Source organism: Parasteatoda tepidariorum, chromosome 7, assembly GCF_982258835.1.
Source record: "Parasteatoda tepidariorum strain Cologne lab strain chromosome 7, Ptep-v5.0, whole genome shotgun sequence".
NCBI classification, from domain to species: domain Eukaryota; kingdom Metazoa; phylum Arthropoda; class Arachnida; order Araneae; family Theridiidae; genus Parasteatoda; species Parasteatoda tepidariorum.
In genome coordinates, this window is record NC_141761.1 from 87,366,067 (window position 1) to 87,393,981 (window position 27,915).

General features: G+C 28.4%; 1 protein-coding gene across 1 annotated transcript in view; it reads left to right on the plus strand.

Annotated features, from left to right (window-relative positions):
* LOC107439674 (myosin light chain kinase, smooth muscle) overlaps positions 1-27,915 on the plus strand; it is an 84,765-nt gene that overhangs the window by 51,068 nt on the left and 5,782 nt on the right. Inside the window, 7 exon segments of the mRNA XM_087168872.1 lie at positions 10,011-10,155; positions 15,732-15,913; positions 18,315-18,396; positions 21,313-21,516; positions 24,238-24,418; positions 26,150-26,310; positions 27,628-27,780. Of these exon segments, the coding sequence (XP_087024998.1) occupies positions 10,011-10,155; positions 15,732-15,913; positions 18,315-18,396; positions 21,313-21,516; positions 24,238-24,418; positions 26,150-26,310; positions 27,628-27,780 (1,108 nt within the window).

Below are 27,915 nucleotides of genomic sequence, written 5' to 3' on the forward strand. Positions count from 1 at the left end.
TAAAGACATTAAGTTAATTCTTATGGCTTAAATATTAAGTTCATAATACATTTGAGTTGTGTTCATAATTTTTCATCTATTTCCCTTGAAATGCATAAAAAAACATTAATGTCTGTAAGTCAGGATTTCTGAAATACTCATAAAAACTTATGAAAGCATAAAAAATCTAAATGTGATGCAAAGGAAAAATTAAACACCTTCTAAATAAGTTTGCCACGTTTGTGAATGCGTAAGAAAAAAAAGGAAACTTTTTATTGCTTTTTTTATGTCTTGCATGGAATTTCAACATTACATTTTGACTTTATTCATTCAGTTATAACAGAAAATAAAAAAAAGAATATTTTTCGGATTTCTTTTTCATTTAATAATTTTTTAAACATAAAATCCTTCGTAGTTTTTGAAGCTCTCAGCGAAATTTTGTCGTCTATTAAGATTTTTAATCTTGTTTTGAATATATTTAATGTATTTATTTTTCATTCTCGCAATTAAATTATTTTAAAAATTCTGTTTCTCCAAAAATTTTAAAAGTAACACAATTTTACGCGCTAATTAAGCATGTTTTTTTCATCACCATTAAAAAAACAAAATTCCTTTAGATTGATGATCTATAACTTATGAAACAAAAAGAAACTGATTAGTTGTTTATATTAATATCCGATATAAATTATGACATTAGACTTTATAACGAATCGTTAAATTTAGTTTTATAAAGAAAACTAAGCCAGACATAAAAAGCGTGATAATAATATTTTTTTCAAAACCTTAGGAAAGCGTAGGTCTATAAATAGAAAGAAATGTTTTAATTGTCATTAATACATAAAAGTAATAGCGGAAGCAGTCTTTCTGGCTATTGCTGCGTTCTTCACCAATTACTAGCTCCACTCAATTAATATATATACTAATTTGTGTACACACGGGCAAAAACACAAATCAAAATGAAAGAAGAGATGAATATATATCATATCATATTCATCAGTCCCATTTAGTATACATCATAACTAAAAGCTTTTGTAAAATATTTTAGTTCACGCTGTAACGGTAAATTTGTACAAGCATTTTTCTAACTTCCTAATTTTCTAGTATGTATTTTTTTTAAGCTTGATATTCTGTATATTCAATTATAAGTTCATATGTAGGTTAAACATTGAGTAAACCAAAAATTATAAGAAATTTTCCGAGTTGTGTTGGTGAAATTTGGTGGACCGAGAAATTTGGTTGACATAGAAACAAATTAAAATTAAGTTAATGAATATTAAATTTGTTGAATTACAGTCATATTTTATTAAGGTAATGCTTTAAAATAATTTTGTTTAGTCATTTAGGTATCTTTTAAGGTATTTTGCATTAAAAGAATTTTAATTGTCTGAATATAAATTTTGTCCGACTGCGCTGATAAAAATAAAAATTATTTGTAGAACATGAGGAATTGATGAACAGATTAGGAGCATATGTTCCTGATATGATAGTGTTGGTTACTACTCTGAGAAACAAAAATATGTTTAAAATTACCTGAATATGGAAAAATTTATCATGTTACTGGCTTAATGAGAATGCCAAAAAGCTCAGTAATTTTTACTAGAGGTGCTTGGTAATGATTTTGGTAAAATTAATGATAAAATATGGCTTTACAACCTGTGATAAAATTTGGTAATTTGATCATGATATCTTAAAACATACCATAAAAACCATTTATTCGGTTAAATTTACTTTCAGTTTTGTGTTTTTTACTAAATGTGTGGTAATTAGAACTATAATTTTTAAAAGCAGAATTTCCCGTAAACCATTACCATATAAACTGAAAAAGTACTACTCAAAAAAAAATTGGAAAGTGACATAAAAACCATTTATTTACTTAAACTTAGTTATCAGATTTTACTACATATGTGGTAATAAGGATTATAGTTCTATAATTTTGAAAACTCCAGAATTTCCGATAGACCAAACGACCGGAAAAATTACCAAACGAATGGTTCAAATATTTTGGATTCCTTAACCGAAAGGGATTTTTTTTTTATTGTTTATTTTATTTTTTTAACTTGAAATGTCATTACTATATATTGCAGTAATTTTACCACAATTTTTTCTCCGTGAATTCTCGCTTTGACCATCGCATTGACCATCAAAATAATTTCAAGAGTGTCCTGGAGTCTAATTATAAATTATTCATCCGTAAATCAAATAAATGCTAATTTACAATTTATCAGGTTACTAATTTGTTAAATTAATCAACTAATTTACAATTTATCAGGTTACTAATTAGTTACTTGGAGTCTAATTATAAATTATTCATCCGTAAATTAAATAAATGCTAATTTACAATTCATCAGGTTACTAATTAATAATTGGGAATTTTTTTTATCTTGCTTATTGACATTTATTTTTTAAAACTTAGTTACTCAATTTAAATTTTTCAGGTTTTAAGTATTTTTTAAATTTTCTCAAAAAAGCCATTACAGAAACATAAAAAAAATTTAAAAAAATTATTAATTTTATAAACGCATTTTAATAACTAAAGAGCAATACAATATGTTACAAAGTTACCATAGCGTGCATTTAATAAAATAAAAGATAATATAAGAATTGAAGCATTAATTTATGACTTTAAGGGTTTCGGTATTAAGATTTGTATCGAATATCCCTAGTTTTAAATTGGATTTAAAAGAAATAGACTCTGATTTCAAAATATCTTTTTGATTCAAGTAAAACACAGCTTTAAATAATAACAGTAAATTTATACAGAAATCCGTCGCCTGGAGTATAACTTTAATTGGTTTCAGTACCTTTAAAAATGATGCTTAGAACTATTCTAAGATTTTAGCTAAATTTTAACACCTGAATACCTAAATTTATATTGTCATTTCCAACATTTTTATGTGTGTTTCTGAAAAAAAAACGTCAATGTGCTATTTTTAAGCCATCGGCTAATCTAGTAACAGCTAGTTCTTCAGTACCGCCATTTGATTTATTCCCTCTAAAAATTGTCTACAAATATTTGTTAAGTGCTTAAACATTTATGGTTGATGCTACTTTTATTTTATGAATCGATTTGTTAAAGGTTTCATGGAGTAAGACTAATATAAAATTTCATGTGATAGTCGTTAAGAGATGCTTAGTTCTCTTCATTTGTTGATGATATTGTAGGCAGAGATAGTATTATTAAGTTGCTTTTAAATTATTGCGTATTTCCAGCTTTTGCTCATTCGAGGAAATAGCAGATTAAAATAATAGTATAGATTTGATCCATGAATAATCCTTAAATACTCGACATTCAAGGTGACGGTACTTTTTTACCGTAAAATCCATTTTTAGCGAAGCATTGGAACAAAAAATCTAATACACAGTAATTTTTGCAGTTACCGTAAAATCACTGAATATTACCGTAAAATCACTGAATCACTCTAATTAAAAAAGCATTGGTGTAGAATTTGCGGTTTTAATATTTTACGGTTAAATAGATTTTACGGATGATGCACCCAAAATGTCTGTACTTTATACCGTAATTTAATTCGGAACTTTAAAAATACTTGACTTTATTATTATGGTCAGGCTATCTATCTTTAAGCTTACGTTATTTTCGCAACGTTTTTTAATGCTAATATTTCCTCCAGATATTTTTTAATTTAAGTTCTTATTTAAATGGCTTATTTACTTCGTTATGTAACGGTCATAGTATTTTGACGTCAGCAATAGGAAACATCACTGTGAGTTAGTTATCCGTAACGTCAGATTATTTACTCAAATTTCAAGTTCAAGTATCTTTATAATGAGGTCCTTATTAAAAGCTTTCTTTCTTATCGAAAAATGTTTGGACATACTTTTGTTAAAGTTACTTTTTAGTTGATGGTTTTAATTGGTGAGTTTTAATTTACGTACTTTTTCAATTGACGAATTTCCTTAAACTTTATGTAAATGCATGTAGAAATGAAAAAGCTGTCGAAACTTTTATTGCCTTAATATTTTTTTAAATTCGTGAAAAATATTTTCCATACTATAAAACTTTTATAGACTGCAGACGGTCGTCCTATAATATTTGCTAATTAATTGTGGAATGCCGGCCCTAAATGACGTTACATTTTTTCTTCAATAATTTTGACTCCCGTTTGTCACAAAATGTCACGCCTTACCATACCTTACACCCTTGTCACTTATTACGTAATATTACATAAAAATATACTAGCAGCTCAAAAACAAAGCACATGTTATAAATCGTATTTCCATTTCTTTTTCAAATTTAGTTTTCCTTTCTTAATTTATATATTTTAATTGTATATATTTGTGGGGATAACAATGGTAGTGATGAGAATTTATTTTAGTGAAAAACATATTAAAACAAATAATATAAAAATACTTATCTGTGACGTTTTAGTCAAAATGACTTAACGTTTAACTAAAACGTTTAATGTCACACTTATTGTAGCCCCCTCCAAACCTACTGTCACAAACCGTCACAATTTCAGAAACTCCCTCTTTGTCTTTCAAGTATTGCATCAATTACGACTGGCCCCTTCTGCAAAGTGTTTGTATTTGTAATCAATTATTGAAAAGCTATGTAAATAACCATTTTTTTCCCAAAGCTTTTCAATTCTAAATCTCGATTCTCCATTTTGGAAAAACTTCATTTTTCCGGCTTTCAATGTGACTGATGCCAAGGTACAAATGATTTTTTCTTTTTTTAATTTCATCGTACTTTTTTTTTCATTGCTCATTGAATTATTTTACATATGGAGAAAAAATATGTTCAAAATTATCAGAATAAGATAAAATTTACCGTTTATTAGGTTCTACCGAAGAATTATGGTAATGATTCTGGTAAAATTAACAATGAAATATGGTTTTATAATAAGTGATGAAATTTGACGAATGTTTCAAAGTTTGATACTTTTTTCGTAATACTTAAGAGCAGGGCATAAAAACCATTTATTTGGTTTAATTTAATTTTCAGTTTTGTATTTTTTACTAAATATGTGGTAATAAGAACTGTATTTTTGAAAACTAGAGTTTCGGGTTACGCGTTACCATATGAACGGGAAAATTACCAACTGAATGGTATAAATACCATATATTTTGGTTTTTATTACCAGAATTATCATTTTTTTTTACTTAAAATGGTAATATAATGGTGCAGTAATTTTACTGGATTTTTTTCTCAGCACAATATTTATTGATAATGTTAATTACAACTTTAAAAAAAATAAAAACGCCACAAACTGCGTACGTCTTTGCATATTTCATCAATTTAATTATATTAATTGATTAAATGAAATTTTAAAAACTCCCTATGACTTTTTTTTAAAAGACCGATGAAGTAATAAAGCTATGTAAAAACACTTTTCTTAAGGTTTTTTACATCTGAAAATCATGAGAAGCGAGAGTGATTTTTTTCTGTTCGTTTTTGTTTATGCTAAAAAGTTTCCATTGTTTTCTACGAGTAATGCTTTTTTTAAAATACTTCTTAAAATGAAATTTCTTTTAAATGCATTATACTCTCTTTTTACAGAAAAACATAAAAATGCATAGTTTACAGAAATTTCATTAATACAGACACAACTGAGAATGGTACACGGAAGAATAAAAAAATAGAATTAAAAATTGAATAATAAAATAGTAAAGTATTTTTACACAATAGGGCAAAATCCAAAGTAGAAGGTCATGAAATTTTCCAGGAAATAGTTAGTTCCGAAAATTCCACTTTCATAAGACTTGTTTATGTTTTTGAAGGTCATTTTCACTAAAAGTTTTTCTTTGTTCACTAGATAGCACACTAGATTTTAGAAATTTTTCTGAAAATGGTGGCCTTGCTTTCATGATTCACATCTAATTTAATTTGAAGTGTGGAACTTAGTGCGTGGTTAGCGAACTCTTTAGTTTTATATTTTTTTTCTTTAATTATAAATAAAAAAATTACGTTCATGAAGTTATTTAAGAAATTTAATCAGAGAATTTATAAATTTTAAAAACTCTAAAATTTCAATACTGATTATTTATAAATCTTTCTTCATGAAGTCCCTATTTGAAGTTAAAATAAAAGAAGATATAAAATTGAAGAAAATATAAATTTATAACGAAATATATAAGAATTCTTTATAATTACGTATATAAAGGGTTTACAGAAATTTCATTTTAAAGTTTTATGTATACCTAACAAATCATAGTCATGAATGTTACGTACTCATACGTCTTCTATATTTTGTCAGTTTCATTTCGAATTTCAAATTTTTCTATTTCTATAGCGTTTGCTATTTAAACTGTGAAGGGCAAATTCTTAAAAATAAAAATTTCCTTGATGAATTCTGAATATGAGTAAAAAAAACTTTTTTAAAAGTCATTTTTTGGTAAGATGCATTATTTTTATTTAAAACTATAAATTTTACAATTAGTCTAAATATAAATTTTAGAAATGCATTGTATAACGAGTGTTTAACTCTCAAATTTAACCAAAACTGTTTTAACTACTCCATGAACTCTTCAGTTCACAGGATGACGACAAGAGAATAAGACCTTTAGTTTTTCCGCACCTTTTAATTTTTCTTTCATTTGTTTTAAGTAAATATTTCTTTTGTGTTAAATTTCCGTTAAGTTTTAATTAAACACATTTTCATCTCATAAACTTTTTTTAGTAGAATTATTTCTGTTTGTTTTTTTTTTGGGCCGCGAAGAAAAAAACTTAAGTCACCAAAGCATTTTAACATTTTATGGTGTAAATTTTGCATAAAAACAATATATTTTATCGCTAGTTTAAGTGCCAGTTGAAAAAATAATTCGAAACGGTTAAAAGAAAATTTACTGAGAAAAGTAAATAAATGAATGAATGAATAAATAAACAAATCAATAAATAATTAAACAAAATGAAAGTAATAAATAATTTATCATAAATAAATAAAAAATAACTTAATAAGCCAATAAAAAAATTATAAAATGGGGAAAGTTAGGAAAGTATTTAAATTAAATTTTAATTATGTTACCCTGTTATTTTTCACAATGTCAGAAAAAAAATTCATTTTGTATATTTGAGCAAAATTATTTTTTACATTAATAGACGTATTGCTTTAAAAAAAAATTAAACTCTGGAAAATAAATAAAGATGTAAGTTAATGAGTTTATGTTTTATTAAGCGTATTAACAGATGTTTCCGAAATTTCCTTTCATTTTTTTTGCCTAACATCTGTGAAGTAGAGATCAAATAATAATACTATATTCATAGAGTTATTACGAAATTTCTCCCTCCTCTAACAAAAGAATTAAATATATGTAATTGCTTCTGTTAGGATTTGCAATAAATTTTTTTGCTCCATTAATATAAATCAAACTTATTTGATTCAAGAAATAGTCATGATTTATAATTTTTTAATAATCGAAATATAAAGTTTAGAAAACTTTAGAATTTTGCATGTAATTCCTCCATGCTGTCACAAAGAATAAAATCTATGTAATACTATGTATAACTATGTAATAACTACTATGTTACTTCACGCATATTTGATGACTTTTTACTTGACTGACTGACTGATACACTGCGACAAAAATTACGGATCAAATTACGATATTAAGTACCGGCACATTGGGTGCATCATCCGTAAAATCAGTTTTGACGTAAAATTCATTTTTGTCCTAGAATATTATACAGTAATATTTACAGTGATATTATATATTTATTTTATTAGAGTGGTTCCAAGATTTTACTGTAATTATTACTGTAAAAATTATGGCATATCAGATTCTTTTACCGTAGCATGTTCTGGTAAAATTGAATTTTACGGTAAAAAGTACCGGCACTCTGAGTACCGGTACTTCTAACCGTACTTTGAAACGGAACTTTTTACAATGTAATAACTTTTCTTTTGAATTTTTTCTTTCGAACATGGAGTCTCTGAGAAAGGATGAAAAAAGATATATTTTTTATGAGATCGTATTGAAAGCTTCTCAGTTGACTGTCTATTGCGGTTGTTTTATTATGTTAAATTTTGTGTATTTGCAGATTTTGAGTGGTTTAATTTTTTCGAACTTTTAAAATACTAAAAATATGGTTATAAAACTAAAAATATAATCGGTGAATTGGGATTTACACTGTATTAAATATTAACACGGCAGTGAAAAAAAATAAATGATTTTCATAAATAAGAAAAGGAGGAATATCACATCTAGAAATACTCAATAAGTCACATTTCAATACAGAAATTTGAATTGAAGAAAATATTTTAGTCTGAAAGCTTACTTTTGCACCTACAAGCCTTAATATACACGTGGTTATAACGCTTATAATTTCAATTTCATTTTTAAATTATAAGCCAAGACTAAAATATAAACTTAGCACGCAGAGCACGTCAATTTAAAATGACGTTTTAGAATCAATTTCATAATAAACTATTCCATCAGATGTTGAGTCTTAAAAACAGAAAATAATGCGTAATTTTTTGTTTGAAGACTCAACATGTACAAAAGTTATTACGGAATTATATACTCTATTACGGAATTGAGAAACTTAATGTTATTTTAAGTGAATTGATAGAGTTTGCATAGATTTGTGAATGGATTGTTTTAAATACTGTTTCCGTTTCTTAGGCAAGTATAAATTAATAAATATTTTCTCCAACATATTTTATAGAGATCAAAGAAGATATTTTAAATTGTCACTTGATTACTTACTGTTTTTTATGTTTCAATTAAAAGTAATAATTTAAATGTGATAATGTTAATTATGATTAATAATGCGTGGTACAGAAGTTTATTGACCTTGCATACATATTTTTAGTTTTTATTAGCAACTGTACTGAAAAAAAATTAACCTCAAAACTACCAGAATATGGTTAAGTTTACTGGATGTCTGACTTTGTGGGAACATCAAGAAGCTCGGTAATTTTTACCGAAACACTTTGTTAATGATTTTAGTAAAACTAGCAATAAAATATGGTTTTATAATATGGGAAAAATTTTGATAAATATGGTTTTGATAAAGTTTTGGTAACTCTTTCGTCATAACTTAAAGCATGGCATAAAAACCATTTATTTGGTTAAATTTACTTTATCTATTTTTATTACAATTATCTTTTTTTTTACAATATTATTCATTTTTTTAAAATGTTTTACTGCAATTATCTATTTAAATTACAATTATCTATTTCTTACTAAATGTGAGGTAATAAAAGCTATAATTTTAAAAACTAGAATTTCCACTGAAACGTTACCATATAAACTAAATAATCACCCAATGATTGGTTTACATATTATATATTTCGGTTTTATTAACCAGAATAATTTTTTTTAAAAAGAAATGTCATTTCTATCCACATCGGTAATTTTACTAGACTTTTTCTCTCCACATTATATTCACGTTTTTGTTTAAAAATAACAATTTAATTATGGTATTTTTTATTTAAAAATAACAATTTAACTATGGTATTTTTTATTTAAAAATAACAATTCAACTATGGTATTTTTTATTTAAAAATAATAATTTAACTATGCTATTTTTTATTTAAAAATATCAATTTAACTATGGTATTTTTTATTTAAAAATAACAATTTAACTATGGTATTTTTTATTTAAAAATAACAATTTAACTATGGTATTTTTTATTTAAAAATAACAATTTAACTATGGTATTTTTTATTTAAAAATAACAATTTAACTATGGTATTTTTTATTTAAAAATAAAAATTTAACTATGGTATTTTTTATTTAAAAATAACAATTTAACTATGGCAATTTTAATTTAAAAATAACAATTTAACTATGGTATTTTTTATTTAAAAATAACAATTTAACTATGGTATTTTTTATTTAAAAATAACAATTTAACTATGGTATTTTTTATTTAAAAATAACAATTTAACTATGATTAACTATGATATTGTTAATTATGATTAATAACAGGCGGCGTAGAAATCTATTAATCCCTTATACATATTTGTGACTTTTAATTCAAATTAGTAACAGAGAACTTAATAGTTTTGCGAAGTTTTGATTTTAAGTAGTATAGTAAAATTTTATTTAAATTCGTATGTCTCTCCAGGTTTCCCAGAACCTCCAGGTGGAGAACCAACAGCCAATGAAGTGACAGATCATTCACTTGTTCTCAGTTGGTATGGTTCCATGTATGATGGAGGAAGCGTTGTGACAGGCTATCAGGTGGAAATGTGCACATTGCCCAGTAAGACGTAAGTGGTTCAATCTAACAATGCGCTATGGGATTTTGGAACACTGAGGCTTTTTAGAAATTAAATTTTTAGGTTGCCCAAATACCTTCGGAGACAAAATTTTAAAATTTTTAACTTGGATTTTTTTGTTTGGATTTATGTTTGTATAATACACTAAAACCTGATAAAAAACAAAGAAATAAGGAAAGAAAATTGTTTTTATAAACAGTATAGAGGGAAACCGGTAAAAAAAGACCGAAAGTCGACCTCTTATTAAAATCAAATAGCATGGGTGAAATTTATTATTTGTAACTATTCTTGCCTTAAAAGCCGTATTAATACTCAACTTAGGGAAAAGACTACGAATTAGACATAATATTAATGTTTAGATACTTAACAGCAAAAATTAAAACTTATTTGGAAAAAAAAGGTCAAAAATTGCTGTTAGTTATTTTTATTTTGGCTGTAAGATACGAATTAATGCTATTAGATACAATCCACTAGTCCGTAGTCTATTCTCTCTTATATGTTGTATTCTTTTGTTACTCACCAAAGAGCAGGAAAACTTACGGCTAACGTTATATTTTCATTTTCATTTGGTTGGCATAGAGAGGTTTCCCAATCAATCTTTTTTATTAAACATCAAGCTTGTTTCCTTAAGGATTGAATAAAAACATGCAATAAACTTTACAAAAACTCTCAACTTTTGGCTTTTACTATAAACCTTGACTTTGCCTATTTTCATTTTTGGTTTGTCCAGGCTCTCAGATGCAACATTTTGTTTGTGTTGAAGACTAAATGATAAGGCCAATCTATTTTAAAGTATTAAAGAAAGAATATAGAAACCTGCTCAAATAAACCTTGTTTCAGAGATGGCCATAAAAGTTAAAATAAACCTTGAGAAGGTGAATTCATGCTCGGTTAGACAACGCTTTCTACACTTAATTTGTGAATAATAATTCATGATTCTTCCTTGATTTCAGATTTTTCTAGTTGTAAAAGCAGTTTTTGTTTTGTAAAGGTGGATTCAATCTCGATATAAAAGAGTAGTTTATGCAAGCTTAACCCTTTGACGCAGATGGTATACAAGTGCCCTTTTTATATATTTTTTCTGACGCTTTAATTACAAGCAAAAATGTTTTTTGGTATTTTTTAATTATAAAAAACAGTCTAATAGTTTCTAAAAAATCTGATACATTATCGGAATTATATTTGTACTGAAATATAAAATCTCAAATAAAGTAGTTTGAATTATTTTTATCCATATTTCATAAGCGAACCATTAATTTATTTTATGTAAAATAAAGAAATTTCAATTATGAATAACTGTTTATCTTAATCTAAATAATTGCAAGTGCAAATTTGAAAATTTATGGTTTGGAAGTGAGCTGTGTTTGGAAGATTTTTCCTGTAACGCAGAAAAAGACACCGGCTTTTCATGCTGTGTCTTATAACCATAAGTCATTAAAATGCCAAATATAATAATTTTCACTTCCTTCAGCCAAATAAATACAAAATAGGAAACAAAGTATGAAAAATATGTTTATAGAAAATTTTGTGTCAAAGGGTTAAGGCGAACCTCCATACCACGAAAACTAACATAGCTAAATTTAATATTGTTTGAGATTTGCATGGTTTATTTGTTAATTATTTATAAACTTTGTCGGAATTTTTGATAAAGGTTTTTGCTTACGTTAAAGTTAACCTTACACTGTTTTCTGGGTAATAGGTCTTAAGTACTATCTGCTCAAAAATAGTTTTGCGTTTAAAAAAGATTTCTTCTACATTGCTTCAAATCAGATGGTATAGCAGTATGAACACAAACTCCTTGTTAACAGACAAGACGTACTTGAAAAGAATATAGGCGTGAGTTCAGCTGCTTTTTTCATTTGAAGTTCTAAAATTACATAATCCATCTATCATGCTGAAATCGTAAAGCGTCAAACACGTGAAGTGGAGCCCTGTTTTTTTTCCAACAAATTTAAGTAGGGATAAAACTGCGTTTTACTGGTAGTAAATATTGCGGGTGGGAACTGGTGTAATATAAAAATGAATTGTGTTTGTATGTAATATGTTTGTAAGTAATGTGCTTGTATGTAATGTGTTTGTATTCTACTGATGTGACAACGAGTAAAATAGGCTAACAGCTTGAATGATAAATATAAAAGGCTACACTGTAAAAAATTCCGGATCAAATTCCGGTATAAAGTACCGACTCCTTAGGAGCATCATCCATAAAATTCCTTTCATCGTAACATTAATTATTACCATAACATATTATGCTTAAATTTTACCAGTAGCTTAATTAGAGCAACTGATTTTACTGTAATTACTGTAAAAATTACCAATTTACCAATTACCAAAAACCAATTTTTGTAAACCGTTACTGCATGAACAGAAAAATTACCAAATAAATGGTTCAAATACCGTATTCTTTAGTTTTATTACCAGAACTATGGTTTTTTTGCCAGTCATATCATTACCATATAGTATCGTCATTTTGCAGAATTCTATTAAAATCTCCAAACTTATATGGTACAGACATTTCTGGTGAAAGAAACCACGATTCTAAGAATTAAACTAAAATCTTCAGTGATTAAACTATTTACATTGTAATTTTATTGTTCGCTGCAACCGAAACTTCTACTTTTCAAAATTATAGTTCTCTATAATTTTGAACATTTAGTATAGACCTTTAATTTGTGAAATTTTATAAATAACGTAACCAAATTTGTGGTTCTCATGCCATACTCTAATATAACACGATAAAATTACCAAATAATCTTCAGAACTATCAATTAGTTTTCCAATTATTTGGTCTTTGCTTCTTACCAAATAGTAGGGTAATAATATATTTAAATTTCTTTATTAGTTTATTTAAATATAGTTGATAGGAGTTCATTGACTGTTAATTATTTCTGTTGTTGTTATTACTAATGCCTCTTGCCAATGCTAGCAAGCCTGCTATAGAAATCTTGGCGATTTTTAAGGTAGAGGGTGCGTTTCTTGTTTTCCAGTGGCGTTCAACTTTAGCCTCACTCACGTCACAGCTCGTTTTAAAAGGAGAACCCATTCATTTATCTACAGATCGTACCAGAGAACAGTCAACCTCCGATTCAGTATCCCCAGAGATATTGATTTGTTATAGGAACAATGGAAGACTTTGTGACGCCGACAGATTTAACTTGCACCAGTCACCCATTAATACTCGTTTTTTTTCTGCCGGGGGGATTCGATTCGAACTCGCGATCACGCGAACATGAGCTTAGCGTCCTACCAATTATTCTATCCCAGTCCGTAAAATATTTCTTATTCTAATGTAATTTCTTCGAGCCGTGATTGCTCAAGGGATAGAGCATTTACTTTCCAATGAGGTGACCTGAGTTCAAATCCCAGCGATGGTTGATCGATACAAATTCCACACCCATCTTTGCACCAACTACAGTGCTGATGTAAAACATCCTCAGTGGTTGACGGATCATGGATTGGAGTCCTCTTGCCATCAGGCTAATCGTGAGAGGTTTTCGTGGTTTTCATCTCCATGAAACGCAAATGCGAGTTAATTCTATCAAAAAGTCCACCACGAAGGCAAATTTCTCCCAATACTTGATCCAGAAGCTCCTCGTCTTCTGGATTGGGTTCAAAATTACAAAACTACGGAGTTGAACATCAGTAGTCGTGAACCCCAAAAAAAGGCTCGGCAGTTCAATATCGGTAATAAAATATAATTTCTCAATTATAAAAATGGTTAAAGGGAAAATAATGATGACTTCAAATGAATTAAAGTGCTTAAAGATACTAAACTAAGGTATATCATATTACAGTGACTGTTTTATCTATCTTTTATGAAGTTGTGGGATCTACTTATTTATTTACGTACGTATAAGGGTTTCTTTGTGAATACAAGGAACAGCTTAAAAAATCTTTTTAATTTGAAAAACATGTAGCGTAATCTTACAAAAGACAGCAAGAATATACATCCTATGTTTCAACGGGATTTGACCCCACTGCATGTACGCTTCAGAGCGAATAGCGGAATAACAATACTGCACCGTGAAGTTCAAGCAAAGGAACAATATATTATAGGGGTCCTCATTGCAGCGGGATGTTGTCTTTCTGCCAAACACTTTGAAGTACAAAGGTAGTGGGTTAAATATATTTGCGCTATTTTCCTCACTTTCATTTTATCTGCTCTTCTGCAATTTGACAAAAGACAAGCAATTATTTGCATTTAAGCACATGACCCGGTATATGTATCTAAATCAAATTTATTTGTTTACCACTATGCATCCATGGTAATGCTTTCATTCAAACCCGCTACCTCGTTGTTAAAGCGAACAAAAAAGAGACTGATATAAGGAATGTTTTGAAGAAAAAAAAAATCAGTACTATTTCAAGATTTTTTTTTAAAATTATTGTTACACATACATATGCAGACTTGTGTGTTCATTACAAAACACCCTGTATAAGCCAACTCAAGTTTAAGAAAAGATTGCGCAAATTAGAGTAGTAGTAGTAGTAGTTAATTTACGTCGCACTAGAGCTGCACAATGGGCTATTGGTGACGGTCTGGGAAACATCCCTGAAGATGATCCGAAGACAAGCTATCACAATTTCGATCCTCTGCAGAGGAGATGCCACCCCCGCTTCTGTAGCCCAACGACCTGCACGCGAAGTCGAGCACTTTACGGTAGAACAGTTTGACGAGGACCAATACCGCACACCCTCGGTCTCTACGCAGACTGATCCAAGTGGTCACCCACCCGCACACTGACCGCAGCCAGTGATGCTTGACTTCGGTGATCTGTTGGGAACCGTGTCTTAGCGATCAGTCCACTGCGGGACGCGCAAATTGGAGAAAAACATTACAAAGATCCATTTATTGCAATGTGAAGGTGAGATTCGAGTTCGAATCTCACCACGTCCCAGGCTGAATGTGTTTGCTGTCTTTCTCCCTCATGTGTTATCTGTATATTGACTTGACAAGGGTAGATAGGAATTAAAAAACAAATAACTGTCGAAATAGGAAGTTAACAACTGTCTGCTAAATAAAATGGAAGTTATCGAAGGGAAACTTTTGCGTAATCTCAAACAAGACTACGATTTTGCGTAATCTCAAACTATAGTACAATTTTGCGTCAGTGGGAAAATTACCTCATTTTGCAACATTTACAACCAAACTGCATGGTAATAAAAACCATATTTTATTGTTAATTTTTACTGAAAAAGCCATTACCATAGCTCTTTGGTTAAATTTACCCTGCTTTTTGGTGCTCTTATATAGAGTCAGAAACACCGTAAATTTAGCCACATTCTGGTAGTTCTGATCATACATTTATTTCATGTAGAGTCTTGTTCCTATGCAATTCTGGAAAAAATTATGAGCTATCGATTAACTGCAATATTTAAAAACGCATACTTATTTCACAGTTTCACTACTTAGGATTTTTTTTTGAATTTCCAAATATTATTTTACATTTATAATTCTATATTTTTATTTTATATCGATTTTCAATTTTTTGCAATTGAAAGAATTAGTTTCCAAATATTGTTTTTTAACCGTCTATGGAATAATATTTCTTTCATTTTAATTTTAGGTGGCAGAAAGTGGTTTCATCTGTAAACACTAGTTGCTCCGTTCAGGGTTTGTCAAAGGGTCAGCGATACGTATTTAGAGTTAGGGCAGAAAATCGCTATGGTTTGAGTCACCCAAGTAAAGAGTCTAAAGTCATTTGTTTGGACGATTTCCTTATGGATAGCTCTTCTGATGAAGAACTAAGTAAGTGTAAATCGATTATAGACATTAGATTCTGTTTTTACATTGATTACTATTTTCAAAATGCATAACTGGCCTTCAAATTTCTCTTTAAATCTCTAGTTACTATCTCGGAATCTATTACTTATCAATTTTGAACTAGCATTTTTCTTTGAGTCTATTTATTCCCCTCAATGATCAGTTTAACTTAGAATTTATCCTTTTATCTATTAATTTCTGTAAAGTAATAAAATCAGCATTTATCTTTGAATATATTACTTTGCATAAATAATTTGTTTCAATCAGCATCTTTGAGTCTGCTACTTGAATCACATAAAAAAAATTTTTTTCCTTGAAAAAGAAGAAAAAATGTTACTGAAATAAATATAAACTTGTTGTTAAAAATTCTTTTTTGGTAACTATTTAACAAATATTGATAAAAGTATTTAACCATTTTTTTGTAATGAAATGAATTACTACACTGTAAAATTTTCCGAATCTGTAAAGTACCGGCACTTGGGGTGCATTATCCGTGAAATTAGTTTTATCGTAAAATCCATTTTTATCGTCATTTTTACAGTAATATTTATTTAATTAGTTATTCAGCGATTTTACAGTAACTACTATTATAAAAATTACGGTATATTAGATTTTTAATTCCTTAACATATTCCGGTAAAAGCAAATTTTACTGCAAACAGTACCGGTATTCTGAATGCCAGCAATTTTTACCGGAATTTCTTACAGAGTAGTTTAAATTTTAAAAAAAATAGAAGTATTTCCAATTGCCCAACTTAAAACCAATGCATGTTAATTCTTTTCGTGTCTCCAACGTATTGAGAAAAGACAGACAATGCTGCATTACTCAGATTATATTTATCTTTAACCGTTATTTTGAAATCAATTTTATATGGACAATAGATTTTTCAGAGTTGTCATCTTGATTCGTCTGAATTCGATTGAAGTTTCAGAAATGCGCTCAAGATTGGTAGAGTTTTACGAATCATTTCTCAATATTATAGCTTCATGCAATATTCTGCGTTGTTCGAATCTAAAGCATAAACGCAGATAGCATTAATCACATATTTATTTTGTTAAGCAATACAGTTTTATGTATTGCGTACTTAAAAGAATTGTCAAAACGCGCCCACTTAATAGAAATATTAAGTGATTAATATAATTTATTACAAAATCAAATAAAATTGTGTCTTAGTTGTCAACAGTTTCTGTTGAATTACTTTTAATTTACTTGCGTTCGGTAGCTGATGGAGGCTATTTGCTTAAACATGAAGTTAATTAGATTGCTACCCTTCATTGAAATGCGTGAAATAACTTCCTTGTTCACAGTAATGGGAAAAGCAAAACATGATGTTTTAATATTAGGTGTAGTTAAATTCTCCCTCTTTAAGGTATAGTCCAGATTTAAAATGCATAAACAAAAATATGTAAAAATGTTCAAAAGAAAAATAAAAGATTTTTGATTAATTTCTTATAACACATAATTAACTTTGTAGCTGTGCAGAACTTGATAATAAGTTATAATACCCATTAATTTCAAAAGAATTATATTTTGTTTAAATCTTGCCAAAGGGAATATTAGAAATTTAAGCTTATTATTTATTTTTACCTTGAAAATTTTTGAATATCTATTTTTAACTTTGGATACATTTCTATGTATTTATTAATATTCACTCACAACTTGATAATTTTTTTACCTACTTAAAGGAAGTAATTACAGTTTGATATACTACATAATTTCACTGATAGTGAGAAATTCCAGATCAAATTACAGTAAAAAATACCGGCACTCAGGGTGCCGGGAACTTTTTACACCAAAATCCATTTTTACCGAAACATGTTCCGAAATAAATCTGACTTACCGTACTTTTTATTGTAAAATCGCTGAATCACTCTAATAAATATTGTTATAAAGATGGATTTTAAGGTAAAATAGGTTTTATTACGGATGATGCACCCAAAGTGCTTGTACTTTACATCTTAATTTGACCCGAAATTTTTAACAAGAGTTTCCTTGCCTTCTGGATAGGGTTCAAAATTACAGAGCTACATAGTTGAACGTTGATCGTCGTAAACTCAATATTGGGTTAGGTGTTCAACAACGATTATAAAATAAAATAAAACGTGCCTTGCTATTGTTTCAAGAATGCTTATTTCAGAAACATTGTTTTATGGTTTTGATAGGTAAGCAGCTTCAGATGTTAACAAGCTGTGCAACTTATTTTATAATGTTGCAGTGAACTTAACTATTTTATTGTCTTAAGTTTTTCTTCCATTGATTTTTCGACGATTATTTTTAGGGTACATGTCAATATTACTTTCCTTTAACATTAGCTAAAAACACAAAAAGCATTATATGTTATCATTGCATTTTGAATCCAAAAGTGTTAAGTACGTTTTTTCCTTAGCTGAAGAGAAACCTGCTGAAATTACTGTAGATAACGGGACTGAGTTTTCGGATCGCTTCGATTTAAAGGAAGAAGTTGGAAAGTAAGAAAATTTTCATCCTAATTTGCTCAAAAGAAAAATAATTAACATTCTGTTTTTTCTGCTTTATGATTTAAAATTTTGAATCAATCTATTAATACCGGGTTGTTTTATGCTGTACTATACACATTCGTGTTCGTAGAATGATCACATTTTTCAGTCACCTTTACTCGATTAGTTTTAAATAAAGTACTCTAAGATGTTTTTTACTGATGCAATTTTTAAAAAAAATAAACTGCTAATCATTTAACAACTTGAGTTTTTCTTTTAACTCAATGAATTCTATGAACCGTAAAGATGAAGCTTTTTTTCTTTGCTTAAAAATGAGATAATGGCTTAGTTTTTTCTTGATTTTTTTTTATTATTTGCATTAATCGATTTGGTACCTCTTGTGGTTACGGGTAAAATATTTCCGTCGCTGATACAACATAACATAAAATTTTCGGGAAAGGAGAAGCTGTTACAGTTAAATTTAAATATTAATTTTACTCTTTTTTTTCTATTAAAACCAATCATAAAACCGTTATGACTGCATTAGTTCTTAGAAGAAGACATAAAACGGATGTTGTTGTATTGGACAAATGTAAAAGAGATTTTTAAAGCTGAGGAAGTGGTTTAACCTCGTAAAATTATTGTACCAAAATAATTTTATTGTTGATTGATGGCAACAATGTGGATAAAACATGGCGATTAATTTTATTGGAAATTTAATTTTTTTAATCTTTGGCTTGGGGATTTATTCACATTAAAGTAATAAAGATTTTTTTTTATTATTATTATTTGGTATTGATACCATTTGGAATTGATATAATTTTGCATTGATAAAAATAATTTTAGAGGCTTTAGTATTTTGTTTCAGAGCTATAAAATAATTTCATAATGCTTTTTATGAGCATAAATTTTTTTGAGACCTAATTCTCTATGCATATCCTAAACTATTTCTGTTTATAGCTGTATGATATTAGGCAAAGTACTTATCGAGTACTTTGTTTTTATCGAGAAGAAGATTTATAGAAATACGGCGAGAAATGATTTAGAGCATTTTTGAATAGTATTTAACTTTACTGTACGAACGTATAGGTTAAATTTATCACTAATTTGTTGATAAAAATTAAAAATTGGCACTTCTTTGGCGTAAAGAATGGTTTTCTCTTTAAATTTTTAAAATGAGTTTTTGCTTTCTGAGAGGTCCGTTTTTTATTTACTACCAAAAGATCCGGTGGGTAGGTATTTTTTTCTCCATAAATATGTCGAACATGAACAGGATATTAACCGTAATCACAATCAGTAATTGTTAAAGCATGTTCTTGTTCGAAACAATTTTACTCACAATAAGAATTATTAAACAAGGTATTGTGGTAAAGTGTAAAAAATTATGGAAATAATCAAACAGTAACATATCCTACAAACGAAATGAAGTTATTTTAAATATTTAATTTAATTTATTTTTTAATTCAGACCAACACTTATAAGGTTGTCATGATATGAACGTTTTTTAAAGGTTGTTAACTAATGGAAATTGGTAAAACAGCGTTTATCAATATAAGTTTAGTTTATGAAGAAGCGACGGCCGTTGTTTTCAAAGGACAGTACCGCTTTCCCAACTTAAATGTGCGTAGGCGTACTAGTGACAGATGGCAAGGGAGAGGACATTTCAGCTGCATCGACTGATCAAATATCACTATTTTCAGTCACATTCCTAAGGTCGTTTTCAGTTAATGTCTTTTAACAAGATTAATACTTAAGGCAACATTTTTTGCTTACGATGTGAACATTAACGACTTGATAAGAATTAGAACTTATCAATCCTTATGTGTTCTTCTTACTCGATATAAAAAAGAAATGGGAAGTGTAAAACTAAACAGACCATAAAGGATAACTGCGTTTTACTATATGGTGTTGGTACGTCATTCTAACTGCGTCACAAAAGTATGTAAATGAGAGAGAATAAATCGCTGATTGTTTTAAACTCATCCATATATTTACAACACCAAAACAACAGAGAAAACGAATATAGCATATTTTTTTTAAACTTTGAATTAGGTATTTATTTTTCAATGCCCATCTCGGAAAATGAACTTTCGTCAATATAGGTGTTGGCCACTCCCTCAGGGTCATATTATTAGGTGGCCCAACGTTGCTCCCAGAATAAGGACAGATAGTACAGAGAATGAAAGAACACCCATGCCTTGTCCGGGATTCGAACCCAGAATCTTTCTGATGTAAGGCCAGTTCTTTGATTCCTCCACAGTCTGGTCGGTCATTAGGTATAATTTGTAGAAAAATTTTTTGTCAACTCACAAGAAAAGGAAGGAAACAATATTAAATGGTTACAAAGTCAAAAGAATTACGCAACAATAAAAAATGTTTTAAAAGTTTGTATAAACCTTCGGATATCTGTTAACGCGTTGAATGCCATGGGGGTCACCGGTGACCGGCACTGAGTTTGTTCGTAGCTCCACGGGGATCACCGGGAACCGGCGTCGCCAAGATTATTAGAAACACATAATTCGAGTAAATTTTTAATGCTTTTAATTTTATTTAACATTATTATCGTTACTAAAATGGTTTGAAGAAATTAATGCAATACATACTGAGAAAATCTTTTTGGCCAGACGAGCAAGCCATGTAAAATTAGCGTGGCATTCAGCGTATTAACGGTTGCACCACACGCAAAATTACTATGGACCATAATATATCCTTCTAAAATTCCATAAACTCAATTAAAAGTATTTTCAAAGAAGGCATATGATTAAACCGAATGGTCACAGATCGTTATTGTCATTCAATTTCTTTGATAAATTATGTTTTGCAAAGACAACTCCATTAAAGTTTTCCTGCCTCCATTGATAATTTATCTTTGTCATCCATTTCCCCTTTTTTCTCCAAATAATTAAAAGTTAAAATTGACATCCTTAGAGGACGGTTTGGAACTGTGTACAGATGTGTGGAGAAATCGTGTGGACGTCCTCGAGCTGCAAAGATAATTCGCTGTTTGAAGATAAAAGATAAAGAAAAGGTGAAGCAGGAAATAGAGATAATGAGTAGGCTTCATCATCCCAAACTCATGCAAGTTCTGGCTGCATTCGAGAGTGGTCGGAACATGATCATGGTTATGGAGTAGTAAGTTATTTTTGGATTGCTTATGGAACTTTTAATGAAAAGTTATGGTCTTTATGGAATAATGTTTTCGAGGATCCATTTGACCATAGTTAAGCGATCCTAGACACAAAAAAAAAAGTTCCAAGGAAGTTCTTAGATAAAATGCAAAAAGTAAAACTTGTGAAAATTAAAGTATTAAAAAAATGTTTTTCATTTAAAAGTACACATTTAATCTACTAGATCAAGGTGTTTTGAGAGTTTGCAAAACATCAATGGCGTTAATGCCTATATTGTTGGATCTTTTTTGATGTGCATTAACTTCATTAGGAAAAAGCCTTAGGAAAGAGCAGTGGCTCCCAAAAGGTGGTCCGCGGAGCCCTAGGATTCCATGGAAGGATGACAAGGGTTCCGAGAGTTAGGATTTTTTAACAAGCAATATTGATATTTATTTTCAACCAATAATCCATAATTTATTTAATATTTCGCTTAATAATATGAACTTCTTTAGGTAAAATGCAAATGAAAAGAAGTAACAAAATTTTAAATTTTTTTTTTCAATAACCAATATATTACTTAAGTTTTAAAAGGATAAAGCGTTTAGAAAAATTTGATAAGTTTCTCTCTACGAGTTTTTCAAATCATATTAAAATAACTAAATTCAAGAATAAAGAATTAAGTTTTTCTGATAACTATGTATTTTCTCATCGCCTAATTTCTTTTTTAAAAACCATTATTTAGCCTATTTTATTCATTTACAGCATATGTATACACCAAGAAAAAAATTCATATGAAATATTTCATACTACATATTAAATAGTTTCAAAATAATTAAGTCATTTTTCTCAGTTAGTATATTCTCTGTTGCTAATGAACTTTTTTTTCTTACTTTAAAATATTTTAACATCAATTACTTTAATTTAGCAATAAAAAAAGCTTTATTCTGTTACTCTATCTTTGAGTAATATTATTTTTCTCAAAATTACTGTTTTCTAATAATTGTTTTCCAAATAGTCAAATAATTATTGACATGTTAAAATTCTACAGACGGTTTGCGTTGCATGACAATCAATCTAGTTCAAAAAACTGAATGAAAACTGTTAAATTTAATAAGTTAAGGTGAATTTATTACGCTTACAAAAGTTGCTGTTTATTATAATAAGTATAATTTAATATAGCGAATTACATTCAAATTTCTATTATTTATCAAATTCAATTGTTAACAATTGTTTACTTAACATGTTAAAACATAACAGTATAATGTAACATATTGTTAACTTATCAAGTTACATACATAACATATTAATTATCTATAACATATGAATCTGAAACATATGTAAAACTTTAGTTCATTTGAGTAATAAACAAAAAAAAGTATAAACTGTAAATTTAAAAATGCAAATTATATTCGAATTTCGATTATTTATCAAATTCAATTGTTAACAATTGTTACATAGCAATAGCCAATTGTCATGCTCAGTGGGTTAATTTATCTCGTCAACTGCGTCAGATGATTACTTATTGGGTGCATTTAAAATTTGAGGCATTTTTGATGTCCGACAAAAAGATATTTTTCATTAAAGAACTTAATAGCCTGTTGGCTTAGGTGTTTGTGATTTCCAAAAATAAATACGATTAAGAGTTATTATGTATAATATTACAAGAATTTGTCTAACATTTCATTTTCTATCACGTTTCTCCATGCAATTTTAATCCTGATGATGTGCCCTACCTCCCCTGAAAGTTTGTCGAAACATTTACGAGACCCCTTGTTACATATAACATTTTCCAACTTGTACATTTCGGCAAAAAATGGGCTAAAAATGTCTGTTAAAAATCGGTAGTTTTAGAAGCAAAACTAATTTCAGATTCAAAATCCCCCACCTGAATTAGACAGGATGAAATATTTGTATAAATGCAACAAATAATTTGTTCCCCAGTTTAATCATTTTTAAAATTACTCAATCAATGATACTTCCATTTTTTAATCTTGATTTCATTATTCATTATGTGGGAATAATCATTTTAAAAACAAATCTTTAGATGAAATTATTACTTTTGAAGATTTTTGAATTTTCGAAAAATGAGTATTTTAAACTTTGTTACAGACTTTTCGAAGTTAATTATTGAAGCTTTATTAATTAATTGTCCTATACAAAGCACCATTGTCAGTGAAACATGTTCAAGTCATTATATCCAAAGCTTAAAATGTTTACACGTGGTAGTAAAAAGTTTGATTAAATAAAATTGTCCAGTTTTTAAAATTATTTCAGTTTCAAAAATGCCTTAAATATTGAAAATCACCCTACTCTACCCTAATAAAGGCTCTTGGTGAAAATACTGTACTGTATCGTAATGATATTTCTATAATTTTGGTCAATAAAACCAATATATGCGGTTTTTAAACTATTCAGTTGGCAATTTTCTAGTTCACAAAATAACGATTTAGCGGAATTTCTGGTTTTCAAAATTATAGTCCCCATTATCCCACATTTAATAAAAAAAAATACAAAACTTGAAAAGCAAATTTAACCGAATAAATAGTTTTTATGCCATGCTTTTAGGTGTTATGATAAAAATTATCAAATTTTATTACATATTCTAAAACCATATTTTATTGTTCATTTTACCAAAATGTTCCCATCCTTCCATTTTTGGTGCTCTCATCGAGCCAGAAACACGGTAAATTTTACCATATTTTGACCATACTTGCACAGATATATTAATGTTTCTTTGTATTAACAGCATTTCAGGTGGAGAACTATTTGAGCGTGTAATAGCTGATGATTTTATCCTAACTGAACAAGACTGCGTCCTCTTCATGAGACAGATATGTGATGGTGTATCTTATATGCACAGAAACAATGTCATACATCTAGATTTGAAACCGGAAAATATACTTTGCAAGACTAGAACATCACACAAAGTAAGGAGTTTTTTTAATTGCTTGAAATAGCTGTATTAAACAAACGTGTTTGAGATATACACTTAAAAAGTTTATTATAGTACCGAACGTATTTATTTCTTATTTTTTTGGAAAGTAACAGTCTTTTTGGGAATAGTAACACATTTTGTTTTCAATTAATATTTAATACGTCTTTTTCAAAACCAATTTTAGTTGTTTTAGCATAAAAAATTTTTTTCTTGTGATTTTAAAGTTTTTAGCGATTTTTTTTCATCCCTAAACTGCATTTGAATCAATATATCGCTTATGGGCTGCAACAGCGGCACAACGCAAAAAAATCAAGTTTTGAGACAAGTGGGTTTAAAGCAATCATTTTTTTTTTTTTTAAGATCTGGTGGGTTTTTTGGAAACTTCTTAACCTTTTTGATTTTGTCTCTCCTTTTTGTCTTTCTTCCTTTTCCTTTCCTTTATTTTTTGGAAGCATGGCAAGGAGCCAAATCTTGTTGAAAGTTCCAACTTTGCATAGAAATCTCTAGTTTCATTCTGACATCATTCGTTTTATCATCATTTTCTTGTACTAGCCAGTGTATTTCAACAGAAGCGCTTATATGAAATTATTTAATAAAAAAACATCCTTAAGCATCTTCTTTTCTTAAAGTTGTTAAATTCAAAAATTTATCTTTGACGCAAAGTACTCTAGCTAGTGTATTAAGTCATAGCACTAAACGCATGTTATGAATGTTAAAAACGGTTTAAATAAATTTATTCATATTTAAGGTACGTGTATAAAACTTGCTAATTTTTTGCATTGTATATTTTAGTATATTCCAGCAATTTCCCCTTCTTAATATAGCCTTCTCATGCATAACAACTTACTTTGTTCTTGTTTTTAACGTTAAAGTCTAAGGAAACTTTGCATTTTAATTTCTACTAAAGCATGTAAAATTAAGATTACTAACTTCGCGAAACATATGAACTAATGAATAATTCATAATTTAAAAAAGAATCTTGATTTGCTTAATTAAAAGATGAAATCATTGTTCAAGTACTATTTTTAATAAAAGAGATGTTTTAAGGAGAGAAAAAATACACGTTTTTCTATTTTCTTTTTTGTTCATGAATCAAATGTAACGTAAAAACAATTATCTAAAGTTGGAACGTAGTAAAATTTTTTAAAGGTAATTTTATCGCTTTCGTCGTAAAAAAATATGAGTATCGAGTTTTGAATTCATATTTTAACAGAAAATAAGAGTTTTTATTTAAACTGTAAATATTTGCTCTATTATTGTATGTAATTGTACTGTTTTTCTGCTTTCAGCACGGTATTTAAATAAATGCATTATCATCCTAAACAATTAAACGATAGTTGCATATGAATGGATTAGCCTGTTTCATGATACAGCATCACTATAGAATATTATAGTGTATGCTTTAAAAGATGTATATATGTTTTTACTATCAATGTATATTAATTGTAACTCTAAACTTTGCATAATATTTGCTTTTTTTTGTTGGTATTTTCCGTCCATACATTATTGTTTTATACTTAAAAAATAGATTTAATGATTGTCTTTTTTACCAAAATAAAAATAATAATAAATTAATAATATTATAAATAATATAAGATTTATTCATATTCACATAAACATTATACTTGTTTACATTTAAAGGCAATTCGTTGTAAAAGAGGACATTAAAATTTCAAGTTATTTGGGAATAAATATAACTAAACGAATTTTTTCTTTTCCATAGATAAAAATAATCGACTTTGGATTGGCCAGATTTTACAAGTCCGAGGAAAGTTTACGTGTTCTTTTTGGTACTCCTGAATTTGTTGCACCAGAAGTTATAAATTATGAACCAGTGTGTCCATCAAGTGATATGTGGAGCGTTGGGGTCATCTGTTATGTATTGTAAGGATAAATATTTTTCAATTCGTCTACAAGAAGAGATCCATTTTTTTATTATCACCACATTGCTAGATAAGCAACACGAACATGCACGCAGAAAACAATTCTGTTAAAATTATCGATTGTGCTTTATGGTAATGACATTGGTTTAAAAACTCATCATTCTGGTTCATAAAACCTAAATGTACAATATTTAAATCATTCATTTGATAATTTTTCCGTTCATATGATTACGGTTCACCGGAAATACTGGTTTTCAAAATTTTAGTTCTTATTGCTACACATTTAGTGAAATATATGAAACTAAGAAGCAGATTTAAGCAAAAAATAGTGTTTATGCAATGCTTTAAGGTATGATAAAATTATCCAAATTTTACCACACTTACCGAATTTCATTACATATTGCAAAACAAAATTTTACTGTTAATTTTACCAAAATCATTACTAAACCACTTCGGTAAAAATTAGAGTATTTTGTTGTTCTCATAAAGCCAGGTACATGGTAAATTTTATCATATTCTGATTGTTTTAGTCATTTGTTTTCCTCAGTTTGTAAAGTAATTACTAGGCAACAAGAGTTTGTACACCGTTGATTAAGATTAGCGAAAAGAAATAGTAAGATGTCTCCATTTGATATCTTGAAAAGAAAGATAATTACCATGAAATTTACTCTAGATGGATTTTACCCACCTTAATGATCGGTTAACAAGTCCTACCACTGAGCTAGATCAACACTGCGCATTCACAAAGAACCACTACTTACTGTGCACATTATTGTTGTAGTTAGGCAAAAAGTTGAACCAAGTGAATAGGACTTTAAAATTTCATTATATAAATGTATTTAACTTTCTTCTGTTACAACTATAACATTTCAAAAGAAAAGTGTGTGAAAAAAGTAAATGAAACGAATTTTTAGGTCGTCGAAATGATATCCCTTGTGTTTTTGCATGATTATTTCATAGAACTATAGATTCATTTTCTTATACCATAAATTTTCTGATCATCTTCTAAATTTACGGAACAGCAGAGCGAATATGTTCACAACTATAATCAAGTTTCCATAGTGATTACATCATGAAATTAACAAATCCTGATCACATAATATGAAATTAACTAACCCTGATTACATCATGAAATTAACTTACCCTGATTACATCATGAAATTAACATATAATTAACAACTTATTCATCATCCCCCCCCCTTTGTCACTTATTCATTTATTTCTTTAATGATTATTATATCACTAATTTCTGCTATATTCGATTGTTAGTTGAATTATAAAAATTTCTTTATCAATTTTTTCCTTATTTTATTTTTAGAATTTCAGGACTCTCACCATTCATGGGAGAATCTGATACGGAAACGTTTGCCAACATAACGAGAGGTGAGATGGATTTTGACGATGAAGCTTTCGATGATATTTCAGAAGATGCTAAAGACTTCATTTCAAAACTACTCGTCAAGAGAGTCAAGTAAGTTATGAGAAAAACGAATGCTTCATAGACATAGAAACTATAAATTTTTTTAGAGAAAAATATCCGCTATCATATGTGAAATGAAAAATACTGTATTGTAAAATTTTCGCCAAAACTGAAATGAAAAAACAA